This window comes from Lactuca virosa, chromosome 2 (assembly GCF_052849685.1).
Source record: "Lactuca virosa cultivar CGN04683 chromosome 2, Lactuca_virosa_CGN04683_v6, whole genome shotgun sequence".
NCBI lineage: Eukaryota > Viridiplantae > Streptophyta > Magnoliopsida > Asterales > Asteraceae > Lactuca > Lactuca virosa.
In genome coordinates this window covers 3169429-3194958 of record NC_136427.1, presented here as the reverse complement: position 1 = coordinate 3194958, position 25530 = coordinate 3169429, and the positions used below count along the sequence as shown (strand labels likewise).

Here is a 25530-nt window from a genome sequence, read left to right as displayed (position 1 = left end):
TATACAATAATACATAAAAGTTGATCTAGATTCGTTAATTATTTATAACAAAGTCATAAAAATATTAAAAAAATCACTTTGAAGTTTAAAAAAATCAGATTATTTAGATTTCAGTTTATTTTAATAGCCCGCAGATGTTAAAAAACAAACAGTCTTCTTTTTTCAGACTGCAGACGTTTGGTCCACCTCTTCTACTGCAGAGGTCTACAGATGTGGTCCGCAGACTGCAGACATTTTGCTTCAGAAAAAACAAACAGCACGTTAGTAATAGCAATTAAAAGAAATAAGTTGCATTTTTATTAGAATGATGGGGTTGACTTGATTAAAAGTCAGAAAACAAGAAGCAAGAAAATACATAAAAAGGAAAAGTTACAAACGCCATGATCACTTTTGTTTGGTAGGATAAGAAGCCATCTTATAAATACCACACATCCCTTCACTTTTACTAGTCTTCCTCTTCATTCTGATGTAACCCTTCTCTCCCCATTTTGGTCCCCAAGAATTTCTCACAATTATATAATCTTGTCCCTTGTTTGTTCCATATCCAACTGCTGCAACTCCATGATCCAAATCACTTCCACAATGTCCATCAAACACACCCTGAAATGGATAAGATATATTATAATTATATATTACTTAAATAATTCGATTAAGTTTATACGAGACTAATTAATTACCCCGCTGTAAAACTGGAAGTCGCGACCAGAAGCATCAATTGCAACACTAATAGGTTGGTTTGCAAGTGCTTTCAAGAAACTATCTTCATTGTTATGAGGTACATCATGATACCCATTTATTGTCACCTTTTCTGATACATCCTAAAGATGTAAAAAAATAAAAGTTTAGAGCAAATGTATATATATATATATATATATATATATATATATATATATATATATATATATATATATATATATATATATATATATATATATATATATATATAAAGAATATTTTTTTCAATGAATGAACCATATAAACAAGAGTAAACACTAGACAACCATTTTTTTTGTTTGCTTATAATGTGTTGATATTAAATTTGAAGTCGAGACTTTTACCTTCTTTTCATCACAAGTTCCTTCGCTCATGATATAAGGATACTCTTCTTCCTTATGAAGCCCACCATTTTTCACTATGAAGGAGAATGCATAGTCCATTAAACCTCCATTGCAACCATTGTTAAAGCTTGTATCACAATCAATCAACTCCTGTTCTGATAACACTGTTAAATTTCCAGTCACGATTTGGTTTATACCCTCCACCGCAGCCACCGTTGAAAATGCCCAACAGCTACCTGTATTCCATATCATATGAGAAAAAGAATATGCATGACAAATTTTTGAGTAAATTACAAAAATGATCCATATGCTTTTAACTTTTTACCATGTTTAATCCAAAATTAAAATGTATGTCATTTTTTGGTCCTTATTTCAAGGTTACTTATTGATTTTGGTCCATGGAATCTTGACATAATCCAAGTAAATTAGAAAATGGTCACTCTGCTTTCTAAATTTTACCATGTTTAGTCCAATATTAAAACTTTTTTAATTTTGGTCCTTATTTCAAGATTTCATATCAATTTTGTTCCCTGGAACAATGAAAAAAGGACCATAATCAATATAAAAACTAGAACTAAGGACCAACATCAGAACATCATTAAATCGATATGAGACTCTAAAATATAAAGACCGGAGTTGAAAAAGGTTTCAACTCTTGACTCAACACAGTAAAAATCAAAAAGCACAGGGACCATTCTGTAAGTTACCTTGAAACGAGGACCAAAATCAATACAAAACCTTGAAAAAATGACCAGAACTGGAAAGTTTTTAAATTTGTAGTTTACTCTAAATTTAATAATCTTAGAGGATGATATAATATTTGTTATACTAACCGCATGAACCCTGGTTCTTGACGGGTGAAACGGCTCCTTTTTTTCTCCAATCAATAGACTTTGGGAGATCAAGAAAATCTTTATAAGTGAATTCTTTAGGCGATTCCTCTCTTCTTTCTGGCATCTCACCCTTGAGTCCTAAGAACATGTTCTTGAACTCTTCATGACTCAAGTCAGCAAACTCATTGAGTCCTAGCCAATAGTTGCTAACTTTCTTGTTGGTTTCATCAATATGCTTTAAGTTGTCTTTGAAGATCTCGAATCTATGTAGCTTTTCTTCCATGCTCTCATACAACTTTTCGTGTTTTGAGAGCCATGATTCAAAGAGGTTGATGACTTTGTCAATGCATGTTAAATCCTCGGGGGCGTACCCCACGATTGAGAACTCGTGGGCAAAGGTTGAAAGGGCGAAAAGGGAAAGGAAAAAGAAGAAAAGGGATGGTCTTTTTGAAGAGGAGAGTGTCATTTTGGTGTGTTGGTGGTGAAATGAGAAGAGATTGAATGAAGAATATGAGGGATGAATGGAGGTTTATATAGGGTGGTGTTATGGGATATGTTGCTTTCGAGTTAAGTTGTATTTGTATATTATAAGTGATAAAGTTTGCTTCTTTTTTGGCAATCTTTAGAGCCAAGTATGTCTCCTACTCCCAGGAATTTTTAAGAATAGAACAGGTGAAAAGTTTGTAGGTATTGATGATGTTCCACATGTATATTACAACTTTCTTTTGTGAATGCTTGTTTCTTGTGTTGTGTTATAAGAGAAATATATAATAGTTGTCGATTACATTTAAAATCATGAAGGATGATTACAAAATCTGTTTTGAAACTATTAGTCAATATATTCGAATGGATTTACTGCCAAAAGATTACGTAAGCCCATTTTAATAGTTTAACTTAGAGATTGTTTTCCATTAATGTATAGACACTACAACATATATGTGAAATCTTTGCACTTAACACAAATGTATAAAATATTACGTTTTTACGTAATTATATTTCAAATTTTCAAGTATTAGAAAATAACAGAAAACTACACTTAATTGTATAGAAATATATTATTTTGTGTAAATAGTGTTCATGAACGTGTAAAATAATAGCATGGAGATAAGAGGAAAAATATCCACGCCTAATAGTTGTGAATATTAAAACCTTTAAATTCTAAGCCACTACTCCCAACTGTAAAGATTTTAGTAATTTACTACACTTTAAAGTGAGTTTTAACTAGTCGTTTTTCACAATTTTAAATGTAGAAATTTACAAATAATTTATCACAACACAAAGTTCATATTTTTGCACATTCGTAAATGTGTGAATACATCTAAAAATGTGTAGTATTGATCGACTGATCTAAATATTATTATAATTATTAGGGAAAACACAAGCCCATAATCTTAAAGTAAAATGGATTTAAAAACAGATAATGAGCGAGATTAGGGACAATGAAGGTGTTTGTTGCTTCAAGGATGTAACATATACTTACTTCTTTTTATTATCAGTATATTATTATTATTATTACTTTTAAGTTTGGGATGGATTTAGCATTTTAACCTAATTATCTACCATGTACAATGGAGTCGAAAGCTGACGCAAAAAAAAGAAAAAAAAAAATCAAAAACAAATATTGCATTTATAACACTCTTTGCATCAAAAGAATGCAACTCCACTGAAAAAACAATATTGTCTTTTTCATCGATAATTTTAGGATAGTGAATAATACATAACAATTGCTTCAAAACTATCTAACAATTATTGCATTGCAGTCCATCCTCGAGGTCCAGACATACATACATACCCTGGTCAAGAAGAATGGTATTTATTAGTAAACAATATGAGACACAAGAATTAAGAATATTTCACTAATTTGTTACAATCTCATCAATGCAATTGCTCATCATCTCCTAATGTTACCGAGTTGGTATCTAATTTGTTGAATATTTCTCTATTTTGTTGTTTAGTAATTAGCTACATCAACAACAGATGAATGATTGTGTGTATGTCATGCATAACTTGAAGCTAAGTGGAAGAGAAGAGTTAAATAAAATGTACTAAAGCTAGCTATGAACTTGAAACATTGTATCTTGGTGATGAGGAGGAATCTTGTCATCTTCATACGAAGGAAAATTGGTTCAACATTTTTTATTATGTTAACTCAATGTTTTTACAATTGCATTAAAAAACCAAGCTAAAAAAACAACTCGCTTGGAAATCGTCATCATGGGATTCAACCAACAACTCCAAAATTGATTTTTGAGGAGATTTATCAGGCCAGGCCAGAAGAATCAATTTTTAAAATTAAAGAGCAAACTTCACCAATTTATAACAATCTTTATTTATAGAAAGCCATACAAAATACTTTTCTTTATACATGTTCTTTCAGTCCAAGTTTACAACTTTTTTGCCTGGAATTGTGTATAATTATTACCTGCAACTAAATTCTATCACCCGTTGGTTTCATGGCCAATTCATAATATTGACTATGATGCATGGTCTGAAAGGGTATAATCCCTCTTTTATTTATCAAAATGGGTCGTTTAATGTATCCACCTAGTTCCTAATTAGACAATTTAGGACCCTCGATTAACAATTTTCATAGATAAATTTCTAAAGTATGAGAAGTTGAGTACCAAAAAACTATTGACTACATAGATTGGCTGCATGCACAGATCGGTGACTTTTACCCAACTTACTAGAACAATGGCTCGCTCTTTTAAATCCAAATAATACCCCGTATCTAATTATATATGAAGCATATAATCTGAATTAGAAACATCTATAATCCAAATCAATTAAGCAATAAAAGAGGGATAAAACTAAACGCAAACCCTAACATAACACAGATTCAAAATAACAGGGAAGAGAAGTGCCAACCTTTTAAGACTCTAATTGGTAGATTTGGAAGGAGCGTTCTTGTTGTAGATGAAATCAGGAGGAGAATAGATAAGAGAGGCGATCATGGCTCCAGGCAACACCCCAAATACAGACACTGCAGCCAGTTTCTTCACTATCGGCTCCCCGTCTCTGGTTATGGCGGAAAAAAGGCCCTTCGTATACCCCATATTCGATCTAACAGCTTCAACAAATTCAAATCAGTGATGCTGCTTAGCTGCTAAGGAGACAATATGCTCTTCGGAACTCTCCGCAAAGATGAGAAATTGACAAGTGACCAATTTACCAGTACAGTTATTGTAGTCTGTAGAACCTAGTTTTGGGCCAAATTTGAATTGGGCTAAAATTGCTCTAGTTTTGAATGCTTAAACCCAAAGGTTATTTCTAGTAATCAATGTCATGTTTAGCCGAAAAAAGAACAAGAAAGTAAAGAGACATAATTCAAGTCGTATTGTATTTTATCAGGTCATATTCCATCTTACGGTTTAAAATTAGTATGGAAAACATAAAAAGGAACCATGTTATGCATGACTTATCGTATACAGTCCAAAGGTAGGTACAGGATAATTGACGGTTATGGGTATATTCATATATATGTGTAATATCTATGTATATTAAATTATTATGTTTTGTGAGGGCCAATAAAAATGAAATAAAATCTCAACATTCATAGTCTTGTAGCAATGTTTAGAAATGCCTATTGGCATTCCTTCCTCAAATTCTAAGACAAAATACAATTCAAAAAGAAAAATCACGATCATAATGAACTCCGAAGTTGATTAGATGCCGATGTTTGGTAATTGAATTGTCAATTATGGGATTATGCAAAGCAACAATCATCTTTGAAGAGTATCTTAACCATATTAATATATCCAATTCTTCTATCAAAATCGACTATGATTGTCGGCTGGCTATATATATAGGGTGATGTTCAATAGATAACCATAATTAACCAAGGAACCAAAGAACCAATCGTGAGCATCGGAAATCATAACGATCAACGACCAAGGAAATAAATGTACACTTTTACATTGGACGCACACACACCGGATTATACCAAAAAATTCACCCTTTACAAAAAAATTCACCACTTTTTTTCGTTTAAAATTTTTTTTAGGCCATTTTTTATCAAAAAAAAAAACCGAATATACCGTTGTTCACGATTTTTTGTCCTCTTTCCATAGAGATCCATGATGATATATAAAAAACGAACTCTTTTTTTTCTCGAAAAAAACCCACTTTATTTTCTTTAATGAAAAAAGTTAAGGTCTATTTTTTATAGAAAAAAATTAATAAATATATCAAAATTCATATTTTTTGTACTTTTTAAACATAGATTCATATTCATGTTAAAAAAAAAAACATATTTCAGTTCAGATTCACATTGTGAACTTGTTCAGATTCATATTATAAACTTGTTCAGATTCACATTGTGAACCTCCTCAGATTCACAGTGTGAATCTGAACTGATCGGAGCTTTTTCACATTGTGAATTTTAAAATTTGAAATATTTACAGTTTAGATTCACAATATGAATATACACTGATCGAGGTTTTTTTTTTGTGAACCTTCTCAGATTCACAGTGTGCATAATAGTAATTCAGATTCACAATGTGAATCTGAACTGTTCAAAATTTTTCATATTGTGAATGTTAAAAATTGAAATATTTACAGTTTAGATTCACAGTGTGAATCTACACTGCTCGAGGTTTTTTTTTTAATCGGTGTTGTTGTTTATTAATAGAGTACAAAAAATTAATATTTTTGGTATAATTAGTTTTTTTTTGATAAAAATAAACTTAAATATTGAAAAAACTAAGAAAATTAAGTGGGTTTTTCGAAAAAAAAAAATTTGTTTTTTATATATCATCATGGATCTCTATGGAAAGAGGACGAAAAATCGTGAACAACGGTATATCCGATTTTTTTTTTCGATAAACAACTTAGCCTAAAAAAAAATTTAAATGAAAAAAAGGAAGTGAGTTTTGTTATAATCCGGTACATGTGCGTCCATTATAAAATTTTACAACTCTTCCTTTTGTCGTTGATCGCTTTAAATTTCGACACTTTGGATTGGTTCCTTGATTAATAATGGTTCTCTATTGAACTTTTCCCTATATATATATATATATATATATATATATATATATATATATATATATATATATATATATATATATATATATATATATATATATATATGGAAAAGTTCAATAGAGAACCATAATGATTAGAATACATAGGATCATTATGATTTGTTAACGGACTAAGGGAATGAATCAAATTAAGAATCAATGAATAACATCTAATATCCATTGCACAACATAGAGATCAACTATAACTAAAGGGTGTAATCGATTCTAAGTAGAAATACTTTTAGTTATCTGTATCCATTAAGTTCTTCAAATTTGTTTCATTTTGGTTGCATCTTATTTTAATACAATTTAAATGCAAATTCTTAATTTAACTAACAATCATATCTTCTAATACTAATTTACTCATGTTGTCCTAGTGTCTGACACCCAATTTTACCAAAGCTATTTATGCGACTTCGACCTCCGTCGAGTCTTCTGGTCTTCTACTGCGGCGGAGATCTGGACATCACACTGCAAAGTCGTTAGAGCCACCCCAGGGACTGTGCCCCGGGAGCGGACTCCGACGGTCAAGTTAGATCATCTGGTAGATCTGAGATGGCTCTCTTTCGCTAGAGAGGACCATCTTGGTGCTGATGGTGGTGTATGGTGGCTGACGGCGGCGGGTGGCGGCTGAGCCACCCTGCCGGAGTATAGGGCGGCGGCTGAGTCGTGGGGAAGATCCTCGGGGCAAGGTCTTGGGAAAAAGGGTCCTCCTTCATGGAGGAGGCACTATTCTATTTATAGTGGACAATTAGGTCAATGGGAATTGGGTCAGGCCTTGGGCCAGCCCAATTTAGGCCCAACTAGCAAGAAGCTGGGCAAGGCCGCCCGGAGACGTTGGGCGGTGCTGGCGGGCACGCACCAGGAAAGGATGGCAGGAGAGCGCCAGGCGAGGGAGCGTCTGGCCGGGCCGGCAGGAGAGTCCCCAACAGGGCTGCCAAGGGAGTCCCCAGCAAGGCTATCAAGGGAACGCTAGGCAGGGCTGGCAGGAGCGCGCCAGGCCAGGCTGGCGCGCTAGAGCAGTCTAGGCTGTCCTAATGGACCATATATCATCAAGTCCCCCCAGTCTGATGTTAATGGTACGCGGCCAATGACATCGGACTGGACTTAGTCATATAAACCATGCGTCGTCAAGTCCCCCTAGTCTGATGCGATTGGGTTGCTGAAAATCGGATCAGACTAGACAAAGCACCAAAGCATTAAATAATAGAGAGAACGACCGAACCTCGCCCACGAAAGCCGTGGGGTTGTGCGATGAGCCAAATATTGTTTATGCAGCTTGGGCTGATTTGATACTCCTTCATTGAGAGGATCGCGAGCCGGTCGGTTCGATGCAAGTTATTCACATGTTTAATGAGATGGGTCATCAACCCCCACTCACCAAATTCTTGATATCCCAAATTCGATGCAAGTTTTGTCAGATTCTTGATATCCCAAATTCTCCAATATATAGTGATCTTTCTTCTGCACAAGTTATTCACATGTTTAATGAGATGGGTCATCAACCCCGACTCACCAAGATCAGTGATTTCAAGAAATCTGGACTTCCGACTGTTTGGAATTTTCTCTTCGGAATATTTCTACGATGCTTGACTGGTCGCAGTGTTGGCTTGGATAAAGGTCGAATGGAGGTGTATGCTATGGTCGTTGGCTTGTACTATGATATTACAGTGGATTATTCTACACAGATGTGGAAGGAATTTCAGAAGAGTGTAGAAAACACGAATGTTGATCAAGGAATTTCGTGTGCAAGGTATTGGAGTTTGATTCTTTGATATTTCTATGCTAAAGAAGGAATTGAGGTGCCTGCTGGTGAGGAGACAGCTGAATTTATAAAGTATCAATTTCCGAAGGAGGTTACTGATGATGCTGAAATCTTTACGCACATTGCAAGGATTCCTGATGCAATGTTACAGCGTGTTGACCCAACAAACTTGGTTCTCATGGAGTATCTGGAGACAATTAATCTTGGTGATGAGTCTGGGAAGTTGTTGCCAAAAGAGGCAGTTGGTCCTTCGAAGAAGTCACGCAAATCAAAGAAGGATGCAACAACTACTCCTGAGAAACCTGTTCAGGAGCAAAAGAAAACGAAGTCACCACACAAACAAACGAAGCCAGACGAACCAATTTCGACTGTTTTGGTTGAGCCAGTAGAGCCTGTTATTGATGACCAAGCAAAGGAAACCATCCCATCAAAATCAGGTATTTTTCGAGAAGTCTCGTGGATCACGAAAGCTTTCATAAGGTTCATTTAAGTCTTCTTCTACTATGGTTCGCAAACCATATCTGAATCACCAAGGAATTCTTATTTGTGAGGTTCCAACTCCTGTTTCTTCATCCTCAAAGAAACGAAGAGCTGAAGATGTGGCTACACATATTTCCAAGAAGAAGTTGAGGAAAATGAAGTTGGTTCTTCCAGAGGAATCATCCGAAGGAGAGAAAGTTCCTGAAACTCATGAAGCTGCTATTCTCCATTCTACACCTACTCCTGAGAAGACTGATGTCATACCACCTGAAGTTTCGTTAACTAAGTCAGTTCCTGAGGAGGTTCGAACTTCAGACATCACTACACACGTATCTGATACGGTTGTAAATGTCAACATGGGTGAAGGAGAGTTCAATAAAGAAATCTGTGTTACAACTCAAGGTATTCCTGAACCTTCTGTAAAGGATACTTTAGTTTCCTTACCTCCTTTTATTGTTCCAATTTCGAACACTACCAATTCACCCACTTTTGAAACCATTCTCACTCAACCCATCACTACTTTGTTCTCATCACAAACCATTGATCCACTTCAATCTACCGAGGACACTGATGTTGACGAAGGAGGATTTGGAGGTACATTTGAAGAGTTGGAGTTTGATGAAGAAGAAGAAACTTTCCCCCGACAATATGTTGATGACGATGAAGCAGTTTAAAATTCTGAATAAGAAGATGAATTCAATTATTCAGTCTCAAGCTGACATGGGTGGAAGTCAATCTATTTCAAGTTTGGAACTTGATGTTATGCTCAAAGCATTCGAAGCCAGGATGGTTAATAAAATTTCTGGAATGATTCAAGATTCTGAGTCTAGAATTTTGGAGAATATTGAGCAGCATGATAAATGTAATGAGTTACACATGAAAGCTCAATCTTCGAACTTTCAGGGTGAAGTTCAAGACTTTCGAAGGGTGGCTAAAGAATGACATGTCTTGTTTGTTAAAGATGTGAAGCAAGTGCGCGAAGATGTCAACTTTAAACTTCAAGAACTTCGTGAAGATATGATCAAAGAGATTGCTAGTGCTCAACAAGACTATGCATCTCTCAATAAAAAGGTGGATATTATTTTTGATGCTGTCACAAAGTATGTCAAGTTGTATGAAAGCTTAAGTCCTCAAGTAACTCAACTTTCTACAGATAACAGTCGAAGCTTTGTGGAGCTTACTACTTTGTTAAAGGAGTTGAAAGACTTATCTGTCACGCATGTTTCTTCTTCGATCATTACACCAGAATTCTTATCACAAAAGTTTTCTCAATTCGAAGCTGTGTTGCATAAACAGTTGGCCCCGTTGTCTAAGTTTTCCAGTCTTTTACCAACAGATGCCCCACCTGTTGTCACAGGGGTTCAAGGGGGAGAAAAGAAGGTTGGTGATGCGAAACCTGATGAAGTTGTTAAGACTGTTGGGAAATTTTTCAAACAAAGATTCCTTCAACAAAACCAATAGTCTCAACTACTGGGCCTGCTACTTCAACAATTGTTACCACAATGCCAATTTCCACGATACCAATTCCAAGGCCAATTTCTAAAGGAATTATGATTAGGGAAGGTGGTAGTAGTTCAACGAAGCCCAAAGAAGTTGTTGATAGCTCTTCGATCAAAGATAAAGGAAAAACAATTTTGGTCGAAAAGTCAAAAGAGGAGAAGAAAGCTGAAGCTGAAGCTGAGTTGGAAAAATTAAGAGTGGTTCAAAGTATTTTAAGTCTTCGTGCAAATGATCCACCTGGAATGAACAAGGGTGGTCCTACTAAGCATTACAACTACGAAACAATCGAAGCAAAAGTTGCATATAATCATATGTATGCTTTTGAGAAGAAGCCGAAGCAAAGCTATGCTGTTGTTAATTCTGATATGAAACAACTGGATTTCCCGGTGAATGAAATGATGTTCATCATGGCTCAGTACAAGATTGTTGAGAAATTTGATAATGAGGATGATTACACATATATGAAGCTCAGGTTTCATGCTGTTCTTGGGAAACTTCCAGAGGAAATATGGTCGCTTGTGAAAATAAAGAAGGTGATCAGCATTAAGAAGGATGTTCTGTTCGAGAACATGATGCAGAACCTTCATTTTTATGTTGCAAGGGAGAATGGTCAAGAATGTGATTTCTCTGTAGCTGATTTTCCATTGATGAACTTGTATGATCTTATACAAGTTGCATTACTTTTGAAAGATAAATATGCTTCGTATCTTCGAGAAACTGATCCAGAAGTTTTTCGTCTTGGTCTTGCCCACATCAAAATATTCATAGATAACTACTATGAGTGTTTGGCCCTAACTGATGTGGAGTTGGCAATTGCGAAGGGTTTGGAAGTGAAAGTTCCCATGGAACCAACAAAGACTCAACCTGAGTTAAAGAAGTATGCAGATGGTGAGATTTGCTTGAAGCCATTTGGTTTGGTCTTCGCAGGGAAGGATAAAAATGGGAAGGCCAATAGATTCTTATTCCAATCATGCGAAGTGGAGAGATACACAACGTCCCAGTATACGAACTTTATTGTTCGTATGAATAGCTGCAAGAAGAATAACGAAGGGGACAAGAAAGAGTTGAAGAAGATTATTTTTTGGTACTCTGAAATCCGAAGGGTGATGCTGTATGCTATACAGATCCTTTTGAACTGAAGATGGTCGACATTATTACAAAAGGGGGAGAATGTAAGGGTCGAAGACCTGTTGTAATATGTCGAAGACATAAGTTTATTTTACAAGGCATATTTGTAACGAAACTTAGATGTTCAGTCCTTGTAATTTTTTGTGTGCTTTCATGTTTCCTATAAATAGGGACATTACTTAGAGTTAGATAAGAGTCTTTCTATGAACTTGTCTATTTTCTCTCTGTAACATTTGAAAGAATAATAGAGCTGAAACCAAATCATATTTACATCTCGTGTTCAAACTACATTCATTTTACTCTGATTTGATTCATACTTGATTCGACAATTCATCAGATTCGGATTTTTTGTCACGATCTTCTTGGAACACTTTGCGAGTAGTAGCAGTGTACTACTCTTCTCCCTCCCTTTTTTTGAGAACGTCGCGTGAGTCCGAGTCGCAATGCATTATGTTGAGCAGAGCTTGCGTTGCGCGAGTATTACATTGTTGATTTTTGTCTTGCAAGGAATGTCCATTTTAATTATTGAGCTAGCCCATCAACATAAAAAAACTGATCTTAAGGAAACCCAACAAGATTGATAGAGCCCAAAATAAAATTTCAGTCCCTTAGGCCCACGTCTGTTTTTTTTTTGTGAGATGGGCCAATCTTGTAAAATCCCAATTAGAGGAAAGCCCAAATATATTTGTTGTAGCACAAATCGTGTTATCTTTTTTTTTGTATGCAAAACGCATGAGAAATGGCAAGCCCAAGGTAAGTGATCCATAGAGTGAAGGAGCCTGAGTAAGAGAAAAGCCCAATAACTTTGTAGGAGCCCATTTGGAGAATGGTTGTTAGCCCAATTCCTTTTTCCTTTTGAATGTGCGCGTGAGTGAGGTTGTGAGCTGGTGCTGGGAGGTATACATGTGCGCCGCCTTTGCTATCAATTTTTTAGTCTAGTTTCACCCGATCGGAGATGAGACATAAAAGAAACGTAATCGACTAGAGATGGTTCTGAAGCCGATGGTGGCGATTGAGTGTACATAGAAAAAAAAACGGCGCTGGGGCCATCGTTGCCGGATGGTTATACCTCGCCGGTGGTCCTCCTTATCTGTGGAAATGGATCGAGGTTGCAATCTAGACATCAACGCTAATTAGCTGAGTCGCAGGCTGGAGGTGACTTGGCTGCAGGCGGCGGCGATAAAAGCGACCGTTGATGGTATTGACTATAGAAGGTGGTCCGACAGGGATGACAACGATCGGCAGGAGGTGGTTGTTGCAGGAAATCGACTGATGGCCAACAATCGGAGCTCCACAGGTGATAGGTTGCGTGTGTTGGAGAAGTTGAACAACCGGTGGAGCGCTAGCTTCAATTCCCAGCTAGTGCAAGGTGTTAGATCAACGGTTGACATCTGGTAGCCGAGATCGACCGGTCATGGTCGGATTTCGTTCAGGGCTTGAAAGTCGTTGGTCAGTGGATCGAGATACGAGGGTTGATCGGCGTTGCTGTAAGCGATGGTAGCTGTTGGGGTCGCTTCTTCTGAGCCGGGGGAGGACGGTTTGTCGATCTACTGGTCGACGGTGGTGGAGTAGCGATGAACGTCTGGTGGCAACGATGGTTGTTGACATTGAGGCTGCTACTGACGGAGGGCAAACTGGCGATGTTGGCATTGACCAGCAATTGCTGATGAGTAATGTTGTTGACTGCCAAGAAGATGTATTGACACGGCGGGTCCCAACTCCTTTGTCTTTTCTGTGTAGGGATAACTGGACCGGGTGGGTCCCGCGTTGGCTTTTCCTAAATTCTTTTGTCTTCTATTTACGATCTAGGCTGTATACCCTTACCCGTCTCTTTTTTTTTCTTTTTGGTCGGCCATGAAACGACAAAGAATAATACAACTTTTGTAATTGATGCTTTGTTTTTCGTTGAGATGAAAAGGAGTTACCATTTTGAGCTTTATGTACGCCTCTTTTTTTTATGTAGTATTACTTCTTCTTGTAGAAGCTCTTTCTGTCTTCCCCTCCTTTTTTTAAACCATTTACTATGGTAAACTATGGAGTAAAATTTAACTTCACTAAAGTTTTGAAATGTACAAGGATCACCACAGCTTAAAGGAAGTTGTACATTTAGATGCATTTGAAAAAAAAAACTTATTTTCTCCTCAAAGATGGACAAAGCCATCAAAATAAAGAACAAAAGACAGATCTGAAAAATTATTTGCAAAGTATATATATATATATATATATATATATATATATATATATATATATATATATATATATATATATATATATATATATATATGTATAAATACTCAGATGGGAAATAAATTTCTAATAACTTGAAAATGTTGGATTAGTGTCTAAGTCCATAACTATTTTGGTATGTACTTGACCCGATGGTGCATAGTCCTTTTGGGTTGCCTTCACCAAAGCAACTTGATAGGATGAATTATGGAGAGAGAGGATTAATTACAATTTATTAATATATTATGAGAATAATATATTAAAGGAGAAATCATATTGTTTAATTAATATTAGTCAATAATTAATTAAGAATTAATTTTGTGGCTAAAAGAGATTAATTAAACTTAGGGGGCTAGAACTATCAATTGTGTGATAGTTGAATATTGGGCTAATGAACTCCATATTAGAGGAGTGGACGAATTCTATGGGGAAACCCATTAGAAATCGTCCAAGGCCTCTAAGGAGGGAGTCCATGGGCTGCTTAGGGCCTAAGCAGTCAAATTAGGGTTTCCTTGTTAGATAACCCTAATAGCCTCACTATTTAAGGACCCCTAGGGCACCAAAAACGTGGCTAAGAGTTTTCTTAGGGTTTCTAGACGTTTTTGAGTGCCTCTCCTCATCTCCTTCTTCATCCTCTTGCTCTTGGTGTTTGTGAGCCATTAGAGGTGTGACATTTGTGACACTAAGCTTTCAGAAGCCAATTACAAGGAGGATTTGAGATTGTTATTCCTACATAACAATCAAGGTAAGATCTAAACCCTAATTCCTATGTTAATATCATTATTGTATGCTAGATCTAGGGTTTATGGCTTTGGATGATTATTGCATGTTCATTAGATAAACTAGATCCAAAGCTTTAGGGTTTGCATGTACACCATATGAATGATGTAGTGCTCAAAACCCATCAGAAAAGATAAAAATTCATAAGACTTATTTCCTTCTCCAGACTTCTATATAGCTGGAGTAAACTTTTTTTTTCTTTTCCAAACATCTAAAGAAGAAAACCAAGTAGATGACAAAAATTTTCTCTTCTTCTCGAACTTACTGAAAAACCCCAAGGTAAAAACAAAAAACGGGATCTGATGAGGTTTTCTTCCTCATAAAACTTTCTTTTATTTATAGCTTGCTCAACAAACCATCAAAACATACCAAGAAACAGACCTGAAGAAATTTTCGTTTTCTTTTTCAAGACTTCTAAAGAGAAACAAAAATATGAACAAATGTGGGATAAGAACTTAAATTATTTTCGAAATGTACAAACACCCCAGCTTTGTTTACAAACAAATGTTGCAGAGAGTAAGGTTATACACAGAAAATCTGAACAAAAAAAATGATTTTCTAGTAATATGAACTTGATAAAAAGGATAAGCTTGCAAAAATTTCTTTTCTACTCAACTTTCTGAACAAACCACCAAACTATAAACGAAAAATGGATCTGATAGGGTTTTTGAAAGCTTGAAAGATGTTTGAATGAACAAAAACAAGAGCAAATCTATAGATCTGAAAAAATTCATTTTACTTCTTTAAGCTTTGAAGGAAACACTAAATAGACAACTTGAACGGTGTTTTGCCAAGAAAATCATAAACCAAAGACGATTTCTTTTAGGAAAGCAACTGGATATGAGGTAAAACACCACGAAAATTCCATTTCTTCTCATGTTGCTTGATAAAACACCAAAATAAAAACGAAAATGGGTTAAGAACTCATAAGAGATTTTTTCTTCACTACTTGCTGAAGAACCCATCAATATATAGATGAAAAATAAATCTGATGAAGTCTTTTAAAACTTGAGTGTTGCTCAAATGATCTAAAACGAGAACATATCTAGTTATCTGAGCAAGAAATGAGGCAGATCTGAAGATCTGAGCGAGAAAACTCAACAGATCAAGAGATCTGAATGATGGAGAAGCAAATCTGAAAAGATCTTAGCAATAACTAACGTATCTGAACAGATCTTGGCAAGAGCCAAACGAATCTGAACAAATGATGGGTAGAAATGAACAGATATGAACAAACCTTAGATGAAAACACATCAGATCTGAACAAATCTGGGCAAAAACAAGCTTGAGGCCAACTGAGGCTTTTGCTACTTGCTCGAATCCGGAATGGCGCCAAATGATGCGACTTCTACCTCCGGCGAGTCTTCTGGTATTCTACTGCGACGAAGATCTGGACATCACAGTGCAAAGTCGTTAGAGCCGCCCCAGGGACTGTGCTCCGGGAGCGAACTCCGACGGTCAAGTTAGATCATCTGGTAGATCTGAGATGGCTCTCTTTAGCTAGAGAGGACCATCTTGGTCCTGGTGGTGGCGTATGGTCGTTGACGGCGGCGGGTGGCGGCTGAGCCACCCGACCGGAGTATAGGGCGGCGGCTGAGTCATGGGGAAGATCCTCTGGGCAAGGTCTTGGGAAAAAGGGTCCTCCTTCATGGAGGAGGCACTATTCTATTTATAGTGGACAATTAGGTCAATTGGAATTGAGTCAGGCTTTGGGCCAGCCCAATTCAGGCCCAACTAGCAAGGAGTTGGGCAAGGCCGCCCGGAGACGCTGGGCGGGGCTGGCGGGCGCGCCCCAGGCAAGGCTATCGGGCGCGCACCAGGAAAGGATGGCAGGAGAGCGCTTGGCGAGGGAGCGCCTGGCCGGGCCGGCAGGAGAGTCCCCAGCAGGGCTGGCAAGGGAGTCCCCAGCAAGGCTAGCAAGGGAACGCTAGGCAGGGCTGGCAGGAGCGCGCCAGGCCAGGCTGACGCGCTAGAGCAGTTTAGGATGTGCTAATGGACCATATATCATCAGCTATACTACTATATGATTGGGTACACTTGCCTAGTTGTGTAATAGTCCCCAATTCTGGTTATCTCGATTATAAATTTACAAAAATATTTTACACATAAATCAAATTCAAAGTGTTTTGTATCCTCTTAATTTCACATCTCAATTGTTCATTAACCTCTTATTGGTACAAATCTATGATGTTATCTGAATGAAAAAAAAACATATTTCCCTCCTTGCCTTGATACTCACACATCCATCAAATGCACACCCATCTCACTCCATTATTCCCATCTCGAATGCCATCCTCCATGTCTGACCACCCACATCATTCCTCAATGACGTCATCTATCGCCACTTGCAACTCCTCCATACACAACCCCATCTTCGACTGCCAGCGCCATCATGCTCCATGTAATGCCCGTTTTGTAAACTTGTATTTTGATGCATGAGTATGATTATAGTGTAAGACTACAAGTAATAACAGCTAGTGATAAAATATGGAGTAAAGCACATTTTTGTCGAAGTCATGTCGTGGCAGACCCTATTGCTGAGTTTGATATGTAACCACCTAGAATACAAAAAATGTACAAAATAGCCCAAATTAATGGTTGCAATAAACTTTAACCAATACAAGTACAAACTAAATTGAGATACAAATGTAAAAAATAACTTACCTATAAAAGATAACTTTCCTAGAATACGTAATAATTTTAAACAATTCCCAATTAATGAAGCAACTATAATGAAAAGATTTGGTCTAGATATCTACACAAACCCATCTAAAGTGAATGATAAAACCTATAATTGAAGAAAAAAGATAACTTCCATGTCTACTTCTTTCTGCAGTATAGCATTGTACTTTGAAAGTACAATGATTCAATTAAAAAAACAGATGTACACATAGAGAGGCACGCAAACACAATTGAGTAGACAGACCCAGTAAAAAAGATAATATGAAACAGTAAAACAGTAAATTGTCTATAATTTATTCTCCAAAAACTTAAATAGGTAGGGGATAAAAATTCAATTATGCTTCAACGCAATCAGCAATTTTATAATTTTTATTTTTACATGGCCTATAAAAATGATTATACCCAATTACCATTTTCCCTCATTCAAGCATGAGCTAGGGTCAAAACAACTAACCTGTAGGCAAAACTTCAACCTTCTTACAATGTAATCAGCAACACACTCTGCAATTAACCAAATTAAAACATTCTTGAATAACTTTGTACACTGTAAGTATAATCTTGTAAATGAGTACCTAAAAATCAAATTAATTTGTAGAATATTGAAATTATTCAACACACACCGTTTCTGCACTCAAATAAAAAAATCTGAAATAAATATTAACCAATTTGGAAAATTTTGATCAAAACAATTTATGAATATACCCATTCAATTTGGATCAAGACTTGGATCATATTATATAAATTCAATAAATTTTGATTTTTACATAAAATTCATATACACCGTATTCTAAAATTCTAAACGTACTTGACTTTGGGTATCGGTAATAAATTTCATTTTGTTTCCTTTTAAGATGTTTTTTTTAAAACATAACCATTTATAGCTTTATACTCTGAAGAGCATTCATGCAAACCCAAGAATCACCTTTCGGATTTATGTCTGGTAAAAAATTTAAATGTTATTTTCCATTATATTCAATTTGTTTTCTTTGCCACTTACTGATAATGTTTTTTTATTATTAATTCCATGTGTCTAGTTGATTAAAGAGTGGTGATAATGGTAAGATCATAACTGGAAGTTGTAAGTATTGTGGATGTGACAATACTTTCCAGAAGAATAATATTACATGAATGGTCCATGTTAAACAGCAAGGGCCAGAAATGTCACATAAAAATTTCTAGATTTTAATATAAAGAAACAATTATTACCAGTTAAATCCCCAATGTTTGCAAGCTTCATGTCAATAATATGAAAACTTTGACTATTGACTTCCAAGATCCAAATCTTTATCCATAAATCATCAACTAAGATAACTGTTTCACAATCACTACAAAGTGGAAATAATTAATAAATAATCAAATACCATTAAAGTGTATCTTAAATAAAGTATTGAAGCACACCTGTTATTAGAATGATTAATATGATAGTCATGAGCATGGGCATATGTTTTTACACATCTAGCTAAAAGGTTGGTAACTTGGTATCATGACTGGTTACCCGGGGTAACTTCCGGATGGAAGTTATGACACCATCTGCAAAGTTGAAACATCACTAAAAAAAACTTAGAAAAATGTATATGTTTGGTAATTAGTCTCTAAAATAACTAAAGAAAAAAGACTATAGAAAACCTCATTTATTTGATAAATAGAGACTTGGCCCTAATGGCCCCAACATCATCCCAAACATTGCAACGAAGCCTTGACCGTAAATTTAATGTAGAGTCTCTAATTCTTGCTAAAAACACAACCACCAAGCATCACTCTAGTTTCTAGCACCACAATATAGCCACCCTAAACCATCTATGTCACAAACACACTTGCAGCTGATTATCCATGTACAAATATGGTAGGTGATATTAGATGATTCCAATATATTTCAACCAATCTAAATAAATAATTTACCAGTTGGTTCATAGGCTAAGTTTTTTACAGTCAAATACTCATGACGTTCAATATTATTCTTAAATGGATACATATTATTCAAAACATATCAAATAATAGCAATAATCTTGCTAACAAAATCAAAATATAGAGCAAATGTTAAATGTAGGCCGAAAACGATACCTGATGTTAAAATACATAAAAAAATATTATATTACCCTTTCCTTCTTTCGGTTGAAACAAAATACCAAGCAATAGCAAACAACACCCGTCAATTTGAAGCAGAATGATAGTTAGTGGAGAGCAGATGGACCGATTAGTGAATGATAGTTAATGGAGAGCAGATGGACCGATTAGTGACCATAGCAAAGGGCTATGAACACAGCGGTGAAGGGAATCCATTTGACAAGAATATTGTTGGTGCTTAATGTGTTTCTTTGAAAATAGAGAAAGGTAGGGTGAGTTTGAAGAAGAAAGCGGCTACTACATATGAGAATGGGTTTTCTAGGTTGTCTAGGGTTTCAATTGGAGTGATTTACAGAGATATAGGGCGATACGTATCAATTGAAGAATTATGGGTGAGGTAATTGTTGATTTGGCGACTGATTTTACAACTGAAGGGAATGAATTAGGGATTTTGAAATCCAAATCACAGCTAATCAATGGGCGAGATTTGAGGATGATTGAATATCTAGAAGCGATTGAAATATGAAAATTGAAGAGGAAAGTATTTGACCGGTAAATGAACATATAAGGCCAGAGGGATAATTTCGGAATTTCACTTTGATGAAATGAACGGAAATATAAGCAAGGAGAGTGCTTGGAGAATTCCATGTGGCATAATAGTACTTATTTATTAGAATAGGGGATATATATATATATATATATATATATATATATATATATATATATATATATATATATATAGGGTTAGGTTATTTTGTTTTTGTTATGTATTGTGTGCTTGTGTAAAGGATTGTAGGCCAATCATTTGTGGTAAATTAAGAAAGTGATTTTCTTTTAAAATTAAATAGAAAAAAAAACAAATTAATAGGCTTTCATTAATTGATTGGTCACGGAAGGGTAGAATGGTACATTCCTCGTCATTTTATTAGGAAACTGTCAATAACTATGGAATGATCAAACGATAATCCCAAATATCTCGCATACTCACAAAATCAAAAACCCAATTCCTTTGGAGGTTGAAACACATTCTGATTTTTTGTAATCAATCTTCAAAATCGGAAGATTCTTTGAAGGTTTTTGATATAAATATCTACACTTAACCCTAGAAGACTGAATCGCGATTTGGGGGCTTCTGTGAACGGTATTCTATAAGAATGAGTACATGATCGACTTCATTCAAGTCGAAGTTCAAGAACACAACAACAACGGCCTTGAATCTTGAAGATGACGATGGTGATTTCGTTGCGCAACCTGAAGGTAACAATTTTTTTGTTTTAGTTGATGTTTATTGAGTTCGAAAAATGTATTATAGTGTAGGAAGTGTATCTAAAATCAATTATGCATGTATGATTTGTGTTTTGCAAGAAGAAGGTGTCATTTTTTTTGGAATTTCTTAAGAATGATTATTGTTCATCACAGTATGCCTTGAAATAATAATAGTATGATAGAATGAAATAATTGTCCATGTTATTCTGCCCAAATCCTCTATTCATATGAACATAAAGATGTTTGTTATTCTCCTAGAATTAAGCATGTTGTTTTATTTGTTAAAATTGTAATGAAAAATTCTATGATTAAGTAGTTAATTAGTAGGGTATATAGATTTTATATTCTACTGGAATCAAAGTTTGTATATGATTAATGACTTAAACTGAAACATTCAAAATTCTAATAGATCGATTAAGTTTACATATGTAAAATTCTAGTAGAACAGTAAGTTGTATATAAATGTGACTATCCAAATAAATAGTGGATTTTATGTCTTGTACTGAAATATAAAAGATTTTGGTAGAATTCTAATTTATATGTAATATCATCTGATAGAGTTTAAAGAGGGTGTTATTTTGTTAATTTTTCTTTTATACTGTTATCATTTAAAGAAATTGGTAATATGTTTACTGTTTGTTATTTAATTTTTATTAAGTTAGAAGTATGAGGTAAATTGAAACAAGTACAATTATTGTAGAATATTCTAGTAGAATACGAATATGTGTATGAATATAAGTATTTCAATGTGCAGTGGGTTATGTTTGAAAATGAAATGTATGATGTGTTTTTAGTTTATTTTATATTTTGTTAGAATTGCACTTCTTTAAATATTTTTTTGTAATATGTCGTTATTTTGTATTCTGTTTGAATGGGAATTTTGTGTTTATGGTAGTTGTGTTATTTAAATAATTGTTTATTCTGTTAGAATATAGAGAATATCTTATATTTTAAAACATTAATATGTAATATCTTATACTAAACATTATAATATTTATTGTGTGTTATAGCAGAACAAGTAAATGAAGAAGAACAACATGTGAAACGAGAAAGAAGGTCAAAGAAAAAGCTTGATAAATCAGTTGAACCAAAGAAAAGTCCTAAACCTTTAAATGTACTACTTTTGGAAAGAGAGGTTAGGTCAAAGAGGAAATATGATAGAGTTCCAATTGTAAAAAATTTAAAGAATAAGGGAATTGATGAATCCATCAAAGAGGAACAAGAAGGTAATGTTAGAAAAACAAGTAAGGAATATCCACCTGGTTTAAGATACCTTCCAACCAGAATGAAATGTGATAACATCACTGCAGCTGTTAGGGGGATGTCACCGGAACAAAAACAAGCAATATTGAAAATGGGTTTTGGGTCAATTCTGCAAGTGAATATTACAAGTTATCCGGGGCAACTAAGCTACTATCTTTTAGATGTGTATGATGTCGATAGTAGAAGACTTGTCCTACAAAACTCTGTTATTGAGATAACAGAACAGACAGTGCATGATATGATGGGGTTGCCAATTGGTGGAGAAGACATCAATGAGTTGTCAGTGTGTGATAAGGGGAATCAAATTCTGGAAGAATGGAGGGGACAATATACTTGTGATAAGTTCAATGGTGAGGAGTATTTAAGAAGGATTCAGGGTACATCAAAGATAGTTTGATGTTTAGGCTTAATTTTTTGACCCTTTTTGTTAACAACTTCATAGAGTCAATGTTGATGGGAACAAATAAAATAAAAGTGGTAAGGAAGTTGGTGTTGGTAGAAGACTTTTCAAAGTTAAATTGGTGTAAATATATGCTTGATTGTTTGGGATCAAGGAAAAAACTATGGAAAAGGGATGATAAATCAAGCTACTACAGTGGTCCTATTACACTCGTGATTGTAAGTTTGAAATATTGTTATATGAAAATTTAGATTTGGTAGTGATTTATTATTGATGTATTGATTAAGTTTTTTTTTTAGTTGGTGTACATGTATAACATGAACGACCTGATTTCCGTCTTCTTCATGATTTGCGTCCTCTGAATGTTCATCAACGAAAATATTAACATTTAATATTACACATGTTTGTTACAATATAAAATCTGACATACAATGAAAAATTAAACAAATAAATCAAAAACTCACCTAAATAAGGATTACTGCTTTCTCCTATGTGAAATCTGCCATTATAGAGTGTATCATTATCAGGAAAATCGAAATCTTCAATTCCATTTTCATCATCACTAGCCAAATAATGTTCCTCGTAAATATGATTATTGGCCTCTGGTAGTTGATCGCCCATAACTAAGAAATTTCGACAGTGTTTTTATATGCTTTGGAAGTTGAAAAAATAAAATATTATAAACTGACAAAGAAAAGAAATATGGATGAAAACGGATTCTATGCAAATTAAAAGGCTTGATATTATAGATCATTGATAAAAATAAATGATTCCGATTTGATTCTTTTTCAAAACATGATAAAAATAAAAATATTCATAAGGTACTCTGTTCACATTCCATGTAACACCCCAAAAATTCAAGCCAATTTAAAACTTTTTAAAAAATTTAAAACCATTAAGTCATTACAATTTGTTTTCAAAATAGTTTAGACATCAGAGTATCCCCAGAATCAATCATGAAAATATAAGGAGGTGCACGATCACGCCTTCGCCTTCCCGCGATCATCAGAAATACCTGAAATAAAATCAACAACTGTAAGCCCGAAGCTTAGTGAGTTTCCCTAAAATACCAACGCCATACAAACATAACCATATCATATAACCAATACAAAACAACATGCATAATGAGTCATCAGCCTGACTGGACCGCCTCACAGGCCTTCAGTCTATTTGGACTGCTCTTCGAGCCCTCGGCACGTCTGGACCGCCACGCAGGGCCTACAGCCTATCCGGACCGCTCGTCGGGTATGTTGGCCTACAGCACAAAGCAGGACCGCCTCAACCCAACCCCCAATCAAACAAACATGTGCACATAAATATCATACGCTAGCTCATTTCATATAACAGTCAAACCGATCTAACAGATCACCAATCATAGCAACATCCCAATAACCGGGATACAGACCTAACCGGTCACTAACATAGCATCATCCTATAACTGGGACAATCATGTGCACATAGACATCATATAACACTAGCATGTATATATATAACAGTCAGACCGATCTAACAGATCACAAAGCATAGCAACAATCCTATAACCAGGATATCGACCTAACAGGTCACTAACATAGCATCATCCTATATACCAGGATACCGACCCAACCGGGTCACTAAAGCATAGCATATCACCATCCTAACTACCAGGATATAAATCAGTAGGCATAACATGCAATAATCCGAATACAATCCATAAAAGGCCGGCCTTGGTGCCTTAGACCCTGTTGATATAGTGAGGAGAACTCACCTGACACTGCTGAAGTTCCGCCGACTCAACCCCAACTGCTGGATGACAGATTCCCGAACTGTCAACACCAAAATAACACCCAATTAATAATTGGGTCCCAACACATAACCATAAATGCATCCTTGGATAATTACTACGTTACCCCAAGGTTGGGTTTATTCAAGCCCAAGGCCCAATCCATAGGCCCAAAGTCAACTGGGAATCAAAGCCCAACATATGGCCCAATTTTCCAAATTGGGCCCAAGCCTATACATGGTCTTATTCTAAGGCCCAACATCATATAATCAATAAGGCCAAGACTATGGCCCTTCTATGGCCCAATTTTCCAAATTGGGCCCAAACCCCATACATGGGCCTTACCCCAAAACCCATTAATTATTCTAGTCCATTTGCTTAATCTTGGATGGCCCATTTAATAACCCAATCATCAAGGCCCAATAGAAAGGCCCAATAATAAAACCCAAGTGATAATAGGGTTTTCACATAAAATGACGATTATGGTTAAGTGTTTCTCACTTAACCCATCCATTAAGGACTTAATCCATTAAGTCCATCATTCTTCTAAATAAGTCATATGGTGTGATTGGGCTTAATCACACAATTCCATTCCAATGGCTCAAAAGTGGGTCCCAATAAGTCCAAGCCCATAAATCCAATATTAGGGTTTTCTAAACCCTAATTAGGGTTTCCAACCCCATCTTAGCCCAATAGGCCCAATAGCTAGGTCCTTAAGCCCATTAGGGTTTCCTAAGGTCAATTAGGGTCCATTAGACCCATTAGACACATGTTTGGGCTTTAATGTCAATTAGGGCTTCATTAGGCCCAATAGGGTTTCACTAAGCCCATTAAGGCTTCTTTGGGCCCATTAGGGTTTTAGTCCCTTGTCCAAACATCCAAACCAAATCACAGCATCAACGAGGCACACCGCCACCCGACACAGCGGCCGGTGGTGGTTAGGGTTTTCTTTTCCATTATCCTTTATCAATTACACCATACAACACAAAACCCAATTAACACACACAATAAGCTAAGTACACACACAGCCACTAAGACACACACACACACGGTGGTGTATGGTGGCAGCCACCACCTCACGGTGGTGGTGGTGGCTATCCTTGATCTTCCAGCCACACAAACCTAAGCCTACATCAACAATCAACACATACGCACTCTCTATGCTCAAAACAGCAACACAGCCACCGACCTGGTGGCGTTTTGGCGGCGGTAGCACCATAAGAAGGCGGCAGCAGCGGTGGCCACCATGGCTGGCGGCCATGGTGGTTGTCTTCCTTGACTTTCGGCATCAAAACTCGTTTA

General features: G+C 35.8%; 1 protein-coding gene and 1 long non-coding RNA gene across 2 annotated transcripts; both read right to left on the bottom strand.

Annotated features, from left to right (window-relative positions):
• Positions 1-274: 274 nt before the first annotated feature.
• On the bottom strand, positions 275-2404 carry LOC145158827 (cysteine protease XCP2-like). The gene is made up of 4 exons (XM_079077671.1): positions 1892-2404; positions 1059-1294; positions 678-818; positions 275-600 (listed from the first exon to the last, which is right to left on the bottom strand). Exons 1-4 carry the CDS (start codon positions 2355-2357, stop codon positions 385-387), a joined length of 1059 nt encoding a protein of 352 aa, XP_078933797.1. The 5' UTR covers positions 2358-2404; the 3' UTR covers positions 275-384.
• A 1093-nt stretch (positions 2405-3497) lies between these two features.
• Positions 3498-5175, bottom strand: LOC145158826 (uncharacterized). Its single transcript, XR_013737299.1, has 2 exons — positions 4760-5175; positions 3498-3684 (listed from the first exon to the last, which is right to left on the bottom strand). It is a non-coding gene; the product is annotated as an uncharacterized LOC145158826 (long non-coding RNA).
• Between the last annotated feature and the right edge of the window lie 20355 nt (positions 5176-25530).

Coding starts and splice junctions, on each gene's coding strand:
- LOC145158827 (XM_079077671.1), bottom strand. CDS start 2,357: ATGACACTCTCCTCTTCAAAAAGACCATCCCTTTTCTTCTTTTTCCTT. Junction 1,295..1,891: donor CAAGAACCAGGGTTCATGCG/GTTAGTATAACA, acceptor TATGGAATACAG/GTAGCTGTTGGGCATTTTCA. Junction 601..677: donor ACTTCCAGTTTTACAGCGGG/GTAATTAATTAG, acceptor TATCCATTTCAG/GGTGTGTTTGATGGACATTG.